The sequence below is a fragment of the Schistocerca americana genome, chromosome 1 (assembly GCF_021461395.2).
Source record: "Schistocerca americana isolate TAMUIC-IGC-003095 chromosome 1, iqSchAmer2.1, whole genome shotgun sequence".
In the NCBI taxonomy this organism is placed as follows: domain Eukaryota; kingdom Metazoa; phylum Arthropoda; class Insecta; order Orthoptera; family Acrididae; genus Schistocerca; species Schistocerca americana.
This window is the reverse complement of record NC_060119.1, coordinates 780,912,096-780,927,423: the sequence shown is the minus strand read 5'-3', so window position 1 is coordinate 780,927,423 and position 15,328 is coordinate 780,912,096. Positions and strand designations below refer to the sequence as shown.

The 15,328-nt window shown below is 39.5% G+C and overlaps 1 protein-coding gene across 2 annotated transcripts in view; it reads left to right on the top strand.

The window, feature by feature from the left end:
* Positions 1-15,328, top strand: part of LOC124545546 (prostaglandin E synthase 2) — a 46,202-nt gene that overhangs the window by 17,118 nt on the left and 13,756 nt on the right. For both annotated transcript variants that reach the window (XM_047124497.1, XM_047124495.1), the window contains exon 4: positions 7,132-7,243. In XM_047124497.1, coding sequence (XP_046980453.1) covers positions 7,132-7,243 — 112 coding nt within the window. The remainder of the gene's footprint in view (positions 1-7,131; positions 7,244-15,328) is intronic.

Below are 15,328 nucleotides of genomic sequence, written 5' to 3'. Positions count from 1 at the left end.
AACCTTTTCCCAATCAAAAACTGTCAAATAGCAGGTGACTTTGTTGAAGTATATATAAAAATCATCAGTTTTTAACCATACAACGTGCATGCGTGCTCCCCCCCTCCCCCCCTCCCCCCCCCCCCCCCCACCTCTGTGCGCGCACACACACACACACACACACACACACACACACACACACACACACACACACACACACACAGAACTCCTGAAAATGAAGATAGACGTTGACTCTGGGTAGTGTACCACAGACACAGTCCCATTGACCGTTCAGAGATGTCACTAAACCCGCACAAGATGTAAACAACCATGTATGAGCAGCGCCTATTAGATGGAGGGGGTCTGACAGCTGATCAGTTCCAGTCATTCCACCATGAAGGAGGTACGCGGCTCGTGTTGTCTGTAGTTCAACCTTGCCTAGACAGTCAATACTGCGGGTTCGATCACGTCCGCATTGTTACTTTGTGACAGGAAGGGTCTCAGCAAGGGAAATGTCCAGGTGTCTTGGAGTGAATCAAAGCGATGTTGTTTGGACATGAAAGGCATACAGAGAGACAGGAACTGTTGATGACATGCCTTGCTCAGGCCGCCCAAGGGCTACTGTTGCAGTGGATGACCACTACCTACGGATTGTGGCTCAGAGGAACCCTAACAGCAATGCCACCATGTTGAATAATGCTTTTCGTGCAGCCACAGGACGTGGTGTTATGACTCGAAGTGTGTGCAATAGGCTGTATGATGTGCAACTTAACCCCCGACGTTGATGGCGAGGTCCATCTTTGCAACTACGACACTATGCAGCGTGGTACAGATGGGTCCAGCAACATGCTAAATGTACCGCTCAGGATTGGCAACACATTCTCTTCACTGATGAGTGTCACATATGCATTCACCAGACGATTGTCAGAGACATGTTTGGAGGTTTGAATGCTGTAGACACACTGTCCAGCGAGGGCAGCAAGGGCTGTTTTGGGGTGGCATTATGTGGGGCTGACGTATGCCGCTGGTGGTCTTTGAAGTCACCATAATGGCTGTACGTGAATGCCATCCTCCGACCGATAGTGCAACCATATCGGCAGCATATTGGTGAGGCATTCGTCTTCATGAACAACAATTCGCACCCCCATCATGCACAACTTGTGAATGACTTCCTTCAGGATAATGACATTGCTTGACTAGAGTGGCCAGCATGTTCTCCAGAGATGAACCCTATCGAACATGCCTGTGATAGATTGAAAAGAGCTGTTTATGGACGATGTGACCCACCAACCACTCTGAGGGATCTACGCTGAATCACCGTAGTGGAGTGGGACAATATGGACCAACAGTGCCTTGATGAACTTGTGGATAGTATGCTACGATGAATACAGGCATGCATCAATGCAAGAGGATGTGCTACTGGGTATTAGAGGTACCTGTGTGTGCAGCAATCTGGACTACTACCGCTGAAGATCTCGCTGTATGGTGGTACAACATGCAATGTGAGGTTTTCATGAGCAATAAAAAGGGCAGAAATGATGTTTATATGGCTTCAACACAGTAAATTTGTACAGCTCATCACATCAAGATGTTAATGCTGAGCTAGATCACTGCATATGGTGCTGACTGGTTGTTGTAGATTCGTGCGCTTCTGCCATTGATACTGCTACCTACTGCGTCATTGCTGAAGCATGTTGTCAGCCACCAGTCTTTCTTCCTGTGGACTTAAAATTCCTCTGCAATGTATTTTTGCCTTGTAACTGTTACTTATTGGCAAAATTATTTCCTTTTTAAAGTTTGACTCCCCATGTGTGTATTCAGCGAAGCATTTCTTAATGTTACATTGTTTACTCAGTTGTCAATGACAACAGCCACACCTTTCCAGTAAATCTCTGATTAAAATTCAGAATTCTTCTTAAATAATTCCCCTTTTCTTCTGTTACTCCATTCAGTTCCAGCATTTATTGTTTCTGGTGCCAGAATACTATGTTCCACTTGTTGTTTAATTTCTCATGTGCTGTAACTGCTGGATCTTATTTGGCTCCCCCTTTTTTTATTTATTCTTGACTGAGATTGTGTGGATTTCTTGGCCTTTTTCTCTTGTAGATGCTGCAGTCTTGCTTAATGCTGGAAGTAATATGTCTTAATACAACATTGGCATCTACATCTACATCGTACTATGTTAGCACACCTAATGGTGTGTGGTGGAGAGTACTTCTGGTATCAGTAACTGATCTCCCCCTCCCTCCCCCCCCCCCCCCCCCCCCCCCGCCCCGCCCCCACCCTCTTCGACTCACAAATGACACGCTGGAAGAATATTAATTTGTTGATAAGCCTGTGTATTATCTCAAATTTTTTCGTTGTGGTCATTACGCGAGATGTATATGGAAGGAAGTAATATGTTGTCCGACTCTTCCCCTGAAAGTTCTTTCTCAAAATTTCAATAGTATACCTCTGTGATGCACAGTGCCTCTCATGTAATGTCTGCTTGGAGTAGTTTGTTGAACATCTCAGTAACGCTCTAGCGCCGACAAAACGATCCCATGATGAAATGCGCTGTTCTTCATTGGATTTTCTCTCTCTCTTCAAACAGTCCAGTGCAGTAAAGATCCCTTATTGATGAATAATACTCGAGACTCATTCAAACTAGCACCTTATAAGACACATTCTTCATGGATGAATTTCATTTCCTTTAAGATTATGGATGAATTACATTTCCTTATCAATCTCTGTTTGGCAACCATTTTTCGTACTATGTTTTATGTGGTCATTCCATTTAAGGTTTCTCTGGATATTTACCCCTAGATACTTTATGGTAGATACTGTTTTTAACAGTTTCTCGTAAACTGTGTAGTTGTACAGTAGGGTTTTCTTTTCTTATGCTACACCCAGGAATTTGTTTGGGATTCAGTAGTAATTCATTGGTATCATATTCTTAGTATATTACATTTTTGCATTTTCTGAAGCACACAATACTGCTTTTTTTTCTTTTTTAAACATTTAAAGCAAGTTGTCCATCTTTGCACCACATTCAAATCTTATCAAGATCTGACTGAATGTTTGGGCAGCTTTTTATAAATACTGTATTTATGGCATGCTTACTTGTTCTTACATGCAAGGAGGGTCCTTGTAGTGTTGGCAGAAGAGCCAACACTGTGTTGCTAGAGGAGGCCGAAATGCACGCTGTTAAGCTCACGCAGATTGGCGTGAGGTCTGGAACAAGGTAAAGTAATTATCCTATAAAGAAAAGAACATAGTTCTTGGAATACTTAACTTTAATCCACAATTGTAGAACATCTCTCGTGACTGAACATGCTTCAAGATAAATATCAATTGAATACGGCGCCTTGCTAGGTCGTAGCAAATGACGTAGCTGAAGGCTATGCTAACTATCGTGTCGGCAAATGAGAGCGTAATTGTCAGTGATCCATCTCTGGCAAACTCTGCTGTACAACTGGGGCGAGTGCCAGGACGTCTCTCTAGACCTGCCGTGTGGTGGCGCTCGGTCTGCAATCACTGTGACAGTGGCGACACGCGGGTCCGACGTATACTAACGGACCGCGGCCGATTTAAAGGCTACCACCTAGCAAGTGTGGTGTCTGGCGGTGACACCACAGTCCTTTTAATACATTTCACGTATCTGATATGATTGAGCAATTTTGTTCAAGCTGAAATTTAAAACATGTTAGGTTTTATCTATAGAGTTATAACTTTTCTAGTAGCATGTTTTGCAGGTGAAGGTTTTGTTTATCCTGTACTATGCAGATTATTTTGAAAATTGTGCCTAAGTTACTTTTTACAGTACTGTGCATTACGGTTTCTATCTATTCTATGCATGGACAGAGTGTTGGAAGAATGAGTTTTTGTATGCCTTTGTGCAAGCTGCTCCTTGAAATATACCATTGTTATTCGCCATTAATATTATCAAAGATGAAATACGCAAGTCTGGAAATGAAAGAATCTGAAGATCCTTAGAGAAGCCTTTGCAATAAAGATATCAACTTAAAAATTGTCTTTGAAATAAATGTGAAGAATTTCTACAAAGAAACCTTTTCCATGTATTCTTCGTAAATGATACATGGAACGCTTAAAAACAAGACATTCTCAATATAGGAATTTTACCTATACTTTAAAGATCTAACATAATAATACAATCATTATCTTGATAGTTCTAAGTATGATAAGAGAATGAATAAATTCAAATTGTTTGTTTGTTTTCTTCATAATGTAAACATTTTTGACTATTGTCCTTGCTCAAGGGCTGATATACTTCTTCATCTTGGGGTGACAATGCATGGAGCATGCACAAATGCCCCAGGAGATAGTTCCTCTTGAGTTAATATGCTTGTCATCCTTTGAGATGTCTTGCCACATGCAAATTAAATTATAAATCCATGCAACAGTCTGCTCTCGCAAATATTAAATCACTATTTTGTTTCACGGTTCACAAGCATCATTTGTCGGCAAGGTAGATGTAGGGTTGCTCGTCACTCTTCTGGAGTGATGTGTAACCACACACAATCTTCTGTAAGTCAGTTACCTCCTACCAAGATTAGGTCATTTTCATACTTATACTTTTATTACTTGAATTATTTTAAAATGCCATTTGTGTGTTCTTTTAAAATATACTACAATTGCTTGCAATACCATTCAAGGGCCTCAGTAATAATCAAATTATCTTATGACGATTCAGCTAAGTCCATATCTCATAGACTGTATATTAGGACTGACAGCCTCACTTTATCTATGAAGCTCTGTGAGAAAAGTACTGTGAATCTATTAGACTTTTTTAAAAACCATCTGACTACTTCAGTCTCTAAGATCTTTGGTTCAGAGAAATGCAGGGAGAGTTATCAGTTGATCAAACTTGATCACAATTAAACCTAACAAAATACAGTCATGTGAACCAAGAGGACAGGCTACCTACAGTGAAGGAAACATACAGACCTACTAAATAACTTTTTATTTACTGTAACAACTGGATTCTGTACCCATTTATCAATATATAATAAAGATTTTCCTCACAAACATCGTTACAGTTCTGAAAACTTACTTAAGTTGTAGTAAGTCCCTTGCCAGACTGGAATTTAAAACTCTGTTATTTAATTCTCAGTTACTACATTTCTTTCTGTGGTGGAATGTGTTATTTACCACCCAGCTGCACTCGTGTAATCCAAATGAACTGGTTGATTATTTTATCTATGTGTTGGTTGGATGGCTGCTTGCTACCCAAGCCTTAATTTTTGACAGTTCCTCCAGTGGCTTATCTTGTGCACACTCAGCAACTACTACTTTGTCTGGTGGTTCTTTCCAAATTCCTGCAGCATCAGTTGCCTCTTCTCTCAAAAAGTGAAGTTGCAGTGTTACAAATACTGCAAAAAATATAATGCAGTTACAGTGTGTGACATAGTAAAAGTTGTTTACTCCTGGGGGAGAAATGTTATTAATGTTGTTTTTGTTACGCGTTATAGAAGTGCCATGTAAGTGAAAAGGAGTGTGAGAGCCTTCTGGTGTGGTAAAGGAGCTAATGAATAGAGATCAGAATTGATGGATTAAGTGGCAAGGTTATATCACTTCCATGTAGGATATTTATGAGAATCCGATTATATATAGCATTACATTTCCTGTTTATGAGGTGAATAATGGTCATCATCATCAGTTATCTGCTATATTAGCAGGTCCTTTGCCTCTCCATTTTCTGCAATCCATTGCTTCCTTCTTAAGGCTGCTGTATGTTGTACCTTCCATCATGTCATCCAGTATCTGGAATCTCTTCCTTCCTCGCTTCCTGTTCCCTTCTACATAACCTTCTAAAACTGTTTGTATCAGTCCGTCATTCTTTCTTAATATATGCCCAATCCAATTTCTTTTTCTTCTCTTTATTACATCTAGTAACTGTCTTTTCTCTCCCACTCTTCTCAGTACCTCTTCATTTTTTACTCTGTCCATCCAACTTATTCTTTCCATCTTCCGCCATGTCCAGATCTCAAAAGCCAGATCTCAATAATGGTGGAGAAACGAAAAGCAGCACCTAATGGAGAAGTGGTGCTATATGTGTTTGCAAAAGATTGTTTAGTGATATGAGGAAATTATGATGGCAATTAGAAAGTCAACAATGTACTTATACCATAGGCCTATTTTGACAATCCACGGCAGGATTCACACGTTTAGTCACATGTGACTAGTTCTTGCAAATCCTGCAGTGAGTGTCATACCTGACACAGTCTCAACACGAGTTCATGAACTATGTTCTTAATATTTTGTGGTCATTCATAGTCCCTTTAATGCCACTTTGTAGATGCTCTCTTAAAGTCCATGTCAACAGAATTGGAATTGAATCTATTTGAAAGATTTTTATTACATTTCCTTGCAGCTTACATTGTAATTAAAAGAAATGAAATACAAAGTTGGAGATTTTGGCTTTTGGAGTGTAAATGACTTACTTCTTTTTAGACAAAGAAATTTGAATATCTGTTAAGGCAGTGAGTGTGTCGTTTCCAGCAATAACATTTTTCTACAGTGCCTTACTGCAATCTAATTGAAACCAGATATTAGAGAAGGAAAGTTGCTACTTACCATATAGCAGAGATTCTGAGTTGCGATAGGCACAACAAAAAGATTCACACAATTATATCTTTTGGCCATTAAGGATTTTGTCAGCAGTAGACACACACACACACACACACACACACACACACACACACACACACACGCGCATTCTCATGCAAACGCAACTTGCACACACGTCTGCAGTGTCAGAGAGCTGAAACTGGTAGTTTCAGCTCTCTACGACTGCAGACATGTGTGCAAAGTGTGTGTGTGTGTGTGTGTGTGTGTGTGTGTGTGTGTGTGTGTGTGTGTGTGTGTACTGCTGACAAAGGCCTTAATGGCCGAAAGCTATAATTGTGTGAATCTTTTTGTTGTGCCTATTGCGACTCAGCATCTCCGCTATATGGTGAGTAGCAACTTTCCTTCTCTGGTATTGTTACATACCATCCTGGATTTTCCATTGTTTGAAACCAGATATTTATTTATTATTTCTTGACTGTAATTATTCTTCAATTTTAAAAACTGTACAAGGTATACGCACAATTTGCATCCAGTTTCTTGTAATTTTGTTCTCAATGACTACATTTCTTTCTTTTTTTATAGGCTTGAAAGGAAATGGAGAAAATGGGTTGATGATGTGTTAGTTCATACCTTATCACCTAATGTGTACCGAACAAGAGCAGAAGCTTTCCAAGCATTCAACTGGTTTTCAGAGGTAGTAAAATTGTACTCATTATTTGACATGTAGTGTCATTCTCCTTTCTCCTAATCCATTTAATTGACTCATTATAACTCCTATAAGTTAACATTTTATTTAATTTTCATATTTTACTGTGTTCTGTGCTGTATACTCTCATTGATTATTTACAAGAAAAATATATGCATTATAAGAAAGGAAGGCAAGTCTCAATTATATAACAAAGTGTACATTGTGAGTATGGTGTGGTCGTGAGCAGAAGGTCAAATGAAATTTGAAGCTAAATACACTTACACTGTAAACTTTGTGTCTGAATAAACAAGTCAGTTTGGATTGCAAGTGCAAACTTTTGAAGACCCAGCTTAATAAAGATGCAAAGTACACAAAAATACACTGAATGGAAAAATGGAGCAATAGTTATCTGTTGTAACACTTTCCAATGGTTTTGAGTTTTTGACTTACTTTTTGAGCAAATGATTAACACATTGGAACAAATGCCATTTACTCTGCAATGTTTGACAGTGCAGATGTGTATTTTGTGCCTGTGTGGCTGATTCATTGTATAAATGTAATGAATAATCTTACAACAGCCATCTTCTGCGTAGTTTACATTGTTGCTTATTAAGCAATCTACACGATTTCATTCACAAAACCCACAATGATTACATATCCAATCCTTATTACATAACTTTAATGCAGTACCAGCCTTGTAATCCTAATAGCAGATTATCATATGCAACCTGTAGAACAAAGGCAACATATAGACTGTGAGTTTATGATAATTATAAATATATTCTCGAAGGTATACTTGTCAACTTCAGTATAACAAACATAACCAAGCCCCATGCCGTAAGGCCAAAGTGGATACAGGCATCACACATTCATTGGGTAACAGCACACTTACACTAAATGGGAAGTACAAAGGGCAAAAAAGTAATTACCAATAACTAGTGTGCATGAGATAGTTAGTTACGTAATGGAATTGTTATTACCAATTGTAATTAATTATATTTTCCACTCGGAATCGAAATAGTGGTGGGAGGTACTGAAGCGATTATACTACAGAAATATAAGCACAATTTTTATAGAATGGAAAGACTGAATATAATATGATTATCAAGATTTAAGTATAATGATTTGGTACTGTGGATTCTGTTTACTGTTTAGGTACTGGAATTTAAGGGTTTTTGCAAGTATCAGTTATTTGTTTCAGGCTGCTTCTCATGTTACAGCTTAACTATTTTTTTTATAGCTATTTCATAAAATGGATGTAATTATATTTCTGTCCTATAGTCATTTCATTCTCTCTCTTTCTTACGACTGTTTTGGGGTTGTATAAGGAAATTAACTAACTATGATTGTTGTGAGTAATGCCTTTTAAATAATGACCTAGCCCATACACATTAGGGCCAGGATTTAAATGATAAATCATATCTTTTCTTTAACTTCTTAAGGTGAATTTTAGAACAGTTTATGCACAAATTCAGGTATTGTAATATAGAAAAATGTATTTTTATCATGCATATAGAGTCATTTTTACATCTTTTTTTATGATAGGTGATATCTTAGGCAACTTTTGCCTAAAATGCATATATTAACATGTTGCATATGGCTCACATAGACTTACGTATTTCCACATCCAACTGCTGTGGACTGATCACATAAATTTACGTTTTTTGTTCCGCGTGCATTTTCTGAGACGTGTTGCTCATGCCAGTAACTATTTCCATTTAACAAAAGGTTACATATGAATTGGAGAGTTCAGTGCAGAGAACAACAGTGTGAACTTTTGTTTTACCACCAACAATCAGTACCATGAAGTAGTCAGTACTGTAGTTATTGCCTTGTGCCTTATTGCGTGAAAACAGTTGATGGAAAGCGAAATTCTTGCTGAATTGTTTGCAGAAAAGAACACAGCTATAATCAACCAAAGTGAGTCAATTGTGAACATTATAGATGACGAAGCTTCTGACGATAAAAGTTGTCTGAAGAAGGACAAGATAATTATTTTAGAAACATTTAGAGAAATTCCAGGTGTAAAAACACTTTCCAGTTAGATCAGTATCACTGTGGAATTATCTGTAGGGGATGAATTGTTCCATCAAATGTCTACACAATCAAACTTGTATTATGAACAAAACAAAAACCATTGTAAAGAATCTCCCAAGTCTCCCAAATTAGAAATATCTTTGCTGTTGAACTGAAAAAAATACCTGGCCATGATTATCTCGATGGGGCAAAAGAAAAAAGATTATTTGAAGGATTATTGGTCAACAGATCCTCTATAGAGTCATCGATTTTTGGCAAGCTAATGAGCAGTAATTGATTTGAGTGGGTATGAAAATCACGGCATTTTCAATGACAGTTCCTTACAAAGGGGACAGGAAAAACAGTCTCTACAAAATCAAAACTGTGCCAAAGTACTTCCTAGATAAATTTCAGACCATATACAAACCAGACAGGAGGTTTTTCTTGATGAAGGAATGGTACCGTGGAGAGGGGGGGCTTTATTTCTAGGCACATAGAGGGCAGCTTCATTTCTGGACATATAATCCTGGAAAAAGTATCAGATGAGGTGTGCTTGTTTGTATTGTTTACGAAAGTGTAAGTGGATGTATCTCCAATCTAGAAATATACCTACATCTACATCTACATTTATACTCCGCAAGCCACCCAACGGTGTGTGGCAGAGGGCACTTTACGTGCCACTGTCATTACCTCCCTTTTCTGTTCAGTTGCGTATGGTTCGCAGGAAGAACGACTGTCTGAAAGCCTCCGTGAGCGCTCGAATCTCTCTAATTTTACATTCGTGATCTCCTCGGGAGGTATAATTAGGGGGAAGCAATATATTCAATATCTCATCCAGAAACGCACCCCCTCGAAACCTGGCGAGCAAGCTACACCGCGATGCAGAGCGCCTCTCTTGCAGAGTCTGCCATTTGAGTGTGCTAAACATCTCCATAACGCTATCATGGTTACCAAATAACCCTGTGACGATACGCGCCGCTCTTCTTTGGATCTTCTCTATCTCCTACGTCAACCCGATCTGGTACGGATCCCACACTGATGAGCAATACTCAAGTATAGGTCGAACGAGTGTTTTGTAAGCCACCTCCTTTGTTGATGGACTACATTTTCTAAGGACTCTCCCAATGAATCTCAGCCTGGTACCCGCCTTACCAACAATTTTATATGATCATTCCACTTCAAATCGTTCCGCATGCATACTCCCAGATATTTTACAGAAGTAACTGCTACCAGTGTTTGTTCCACTATCATATAATCATACAATAAAGGATCCTTCTTTCTATGTATTCGCAATACATTACATTTGTCTATGTTAAGGGTCAGTTGCCACTCCCTGCCCCAAGTGCCTATCCGCTGCAGATCTTCCTGCATTTCGCTACAATATTCTAATGCTGCAACTTCTCTGTATACTACAGCATCATCTGCGAAAAGCCGCATGGAACTTCCGACATGATCTACTAGGTCATTTATATATATTGTGAAAAGCAATGGTCCCATAGCACTCCCGTGTGGCACGCCAGAGGTTACTTTAACGTCTGTAGACGTCTCTCCAGTGATAACAACATGCTGTGTTCTGTTTGCTAAAAAATCTTCAATTCAGCCACACAGCTGCTCTGATATTCCGTAGGCTCTTACTTTGTTTATCAGGCGACATTGTGGAACTGTATCGAACGCCTTCCGGAAGTCAAGGAAAACAGCATCTACCTGGGAGCCTGTATCTAATATTTTCTGGGTCTCATGAACAAATAAAGCGAGTTGGGTCTCTCACGATCGCTGTTTGCGGAATCCATGTTGATTCCTACATAGTAGATTCTGGGTTTCCAAAAACGACATGATACGCAAGCAAAAGCATGTTCTAAAATTCTACAACAGATCGACGTCAGAGATACAGGTCTATAGTTTTGTGCATCTGCTTGACGACCCTTCTTGAAGACTGGGACTACCTGTGCTCTTTTCCAATCATTTGGAACCTTCCGTTCCTCTAGAGACTTGCGGTACACGGCTGTTAGAAGGGGGGCAAGTTCTTTCGCGTACTCTGTGTAGAATCGAATTGGTATCCCGTCAGGTCCAGTGGACTTTCCTCTGTTGAGTGATTCCAGTTGCTTTTCTATTCCTTGGACACTTATTTTGATGTCAGCCATTTTTTCGTTTGTGCTAGGATTTAGAGAAGGAACTGCAGTGTGGTCTTCCTCTGTGAAACAGCTTTGGAAAAAGGTGTTCAGTATTTCAGCTTTACACACGTCATCCTCTGTTTCAATGCCATCATCATCCCGGAGTGTCTGGATATGCAGTTTCGAGCCACTTACTGATTTAACGTAAGACCAGAACTTCCTACGATTTTCTGTCAAGTCTGTACATAGGATTTTACTTTCGAATTCACTGAACGCTTCACGCATAGCCCTCCTTACGCTAACTTTGACATTGTTTAGCTTCTGTTTGTCTGAGAGGTTTTGGCTGCGTTTACACTTGGAGTGAAGCTCTCTTTGCTTTCGCAGTAGCTTCCTAACTTTGTTGTTGAACCACGGTGGGTTTTTCCCGTCCCTCACAGTTTTACTCGGCATGTACCTGTCTAAAACGCATTTTACGATTGCCTTGAACTTTTCCCATAAACACTCAACATTGTCAGTGTCGGAACAGAAATTTTCGTTTTGATCTGTTAGGTAGTCTGAAATCTGCCTTCTATTACTCTTGCTAAACAGATAAACCTTCCTCCCTTTTTTTATATTCCTACTAACTTCCATATTCAGGGATGCTGCAATGGCCTTATGATCACCGATTCCCTGTTCTGCACATACAGAGTCGAAAAGTTTGGGTCTGTTTGTTATCAGTAGGTCCAAGATGTTATCTCCATGAGTCGGTTCTCTGTTTAATTGCTCGAGGTAATTTTCGGATAGTGCACTCAATATAATGTCACTCAATGCTCTGTCCCTACCACCCGTGCTAAACATCTGAGTGTCCTAGTCTATATCTGGTAAATTGAGATCTCCACCTAAGACTATAACATGCTGAGAAAATTTATGTGAAATGTATTCCAAATTTTCTCTCAGTTGTTCTGCCACTAACGCTGCTGAGTCGGGAGTTCGGTAAAAGGAGCCAACTATTAACCTAGCTCGGTTGTTGAGTGTAACCTCCACCCATAATAATTCACAGGAACTATCCACTTCTACTTCACTACAGGATAAACTACTACTAACAGCGACAAACACGCCAGCCTGGGGAAGAAAAACAGCTTTAGGACACTATTCTGTCAGTACTTTCGCCTCACCTTGGCATGTGGCAACATGGCAACACATTTCTAAAGAAAATTATTACAACAAAACTGCTATTGCCAAAACACTTCTAGACAGGAAAACAAGAGTTTGTGGTACAATATGAATCAACAGAGATCTTCCTCAATGTCTACAAACAGAAGTCAAAAAGAAAGGTGACACTAAATTTTGAAGACAAGGTGCCATTCTGCTGGAGGTGGTTGTTGTTGTTGTTGTTCTCTTCAGTCCTGAGACTGGTTTGATGCAGCTCTCCATGCTACTCTATCCTGTGCAAGCTTCTTCATCTCCCAGTACCTACTGCAACCTACATCCTTCTGAATCTGCTTAGTGTATTCATCTCTTGGTCTCCCTCTACAATTTTTACCCTCCACGCTGCCCTCCAATGCTAAATTTGTGATCCCTTGATGCCTCAAAACATGTCCTACCAACCGATCCCTTCTTCTAGTCAAGTTGTGCCACAAACTCCTCTTCTCCCCAATCCTATTCAATACCTCCTCATTAGTTACGTGATCTACCCACCTTATCTTCAGCATTCTTCTGTAGCACCACATTTCGAAAGCTTCTTTTCTCTTCTTGTCCATACTAGTTATCGTCCATGTTTCACTTCCATACATGGCTACACTCCATACAAATACTTTCAGAAACGACTTCCTGACACTTAAATCTATACTCGATGTTAACAAATTTCTCTTCTTCAGAAACGATTTCCTTACCATTGCCAGTCTACATTTTATATCCTCTCTACTTCGACCATCATCAGTTATTTTACTCCCTAAATAGCAAAACTCCTTTACTACTTTAAGTGTCTCATTTCCTAATCTAATTCCCTCAGCATCACCCGATTTAATTAGACTACATTCCATTATCCTTGTTTTGCTTTTGTTGATGTTCATCTTATATCCTCCTTTCAGGACACTGTCCATTCCATTCAACTGCTCTTCCAAGTCCTTTGCTGCCTCTGACAGAATTACAATGTCATCGGCGAACCTCAAAGTTTTTATTTCTTCTCCATGAACTTTAATACCTACTCCGAATTTTTCTTTTGTTTCCTTTACTGCTTGCTCAATATACAGATTGAATAACATCGGGGAGAGGCTACAACCCTGTCTCACTCCTTTCCCAACCACAGCTTCCCTTTCATGCCCCTCGACTCTTATAACTGCCATCTGGTTTCTGTACAAATTGTAAATAGCCTTTCGCTCCCTGTATTTTACCCCTGCCACCTTTAGAATGTGAAAGAGAGTATTCCAGTCAACATTGTCAAAAGCTTTCTCTAAGTCTACAAATGCTAGAAACGTAGGTTTGACTTTTCTTAATCTTTCTTCTAAGATAAGTCGTAAGGTCAGTATTGCCTCACCTGTTCCAACATTTCTACGGAATCCAAACTGATCTTCCCCGAGGTCCGCCTCTACCAGTTTTTTCATTCGTCTGTAAAGAATTCGCATTAGTATTTTGCAGCTGTGACTTATTAAACTGATAGTTCGGTAATTTTCACATCTGTCAACACCTGCTTTCTTTGGGATTGGAATTATTATATTCTTCTTGAAGTCTGAGGGTATTTCACCTGTCTCATACATCTTGCTCACCAGATGGTAGAGTTTTGTCAGGACTGGCTCTCCCAAGGCCGTCAGTAGTTCTAATGGAATGTTGTCTACTCCCGGGGCCTTATTTCGACTTAGGTCTTTCAGTGCTCTGTCAAACTCTTCACGCAGTATCGTATCTCCCATTTCATCTTCATCGACATCCTCTTCCATTTCCATAATATTGTCCTCAAGTACATCGCCCTTGTATAAACCCTCTATATACTCCTTCCACCTTTCTGCCTTCCCTTCTTTGCTTAAAACTGGGTTTGCCATCTGAGCTCTTGATATTCATACAAGTGGTTCTCTTCTCTCCAAAGGTCTCTTTAATTTTCCTGTAGGCAGTATCTATCTTACCCCTAGTGAGACAAGCCTCTACATCCTTACATTTGTCCTCTAGCCATCCCTGCTTAGTCATTTTGCACTTCCTGTCAATCTCATTTTTGAGACGTTCGTATTCCTTTTTGCCTGCTTCATTTACTGCATTTTCATATTTTCTCCTTTCATCAATTAAATTCAATATTTCTTGTATTACCCAAGGATTTCTATTAGCCCTCGTCTTTTTACCTACTTGATCGTCTGCTGCTTTCACTACTTCATCACTCAGAGCTACCCATTCTTCTTCCACTGTATTTCTTTCCCCCATTCCTGTCAATTGTTCCCTTATGCTCTCCCTGAAACTCTCTACAACCTCTCGTTCTTTCAGTTTATCCAGGTCCCATCTCCTTAAATTCCCACCTATTTGCAGTTTCTTCAGTTTCAATCTGCAGTTCATAACCAAGAGATTGTGGTCAGAATCCATATCTGCCCCTGGAAATGTCTTACAATTTAAAACCTGGTTCCTAAATCTCTGTCTTACCATTATATAATCTATCTGATACCTTTTAGTATCTCCAGGATTCTTCCAGGTATACAACCTTCTTTTATGATTCTTGAACCAAGTGTTAGTTATGATTAAGTTATGCTCTGTGCAAAATTCTACAAGGCGGCTTCCTCTTTCATTTCTTCCCCCCCATCCTTATTCACCTACTATGTTTCCTTCTCTCCCTTTTCCTACTGACGAATTCCAGTCACCCATGACTATTAAATTTTCGTCTCCCTTCACTATCTGAATAATTTCTTTTATCTCATCATACATTTCTTCAATTTCTTCGTCATCTGCATAGCTAGTTGGTATATAAACTTGTACTACTGTAGTAAGCATGGGCCTCGTGTCTATCTTGGCC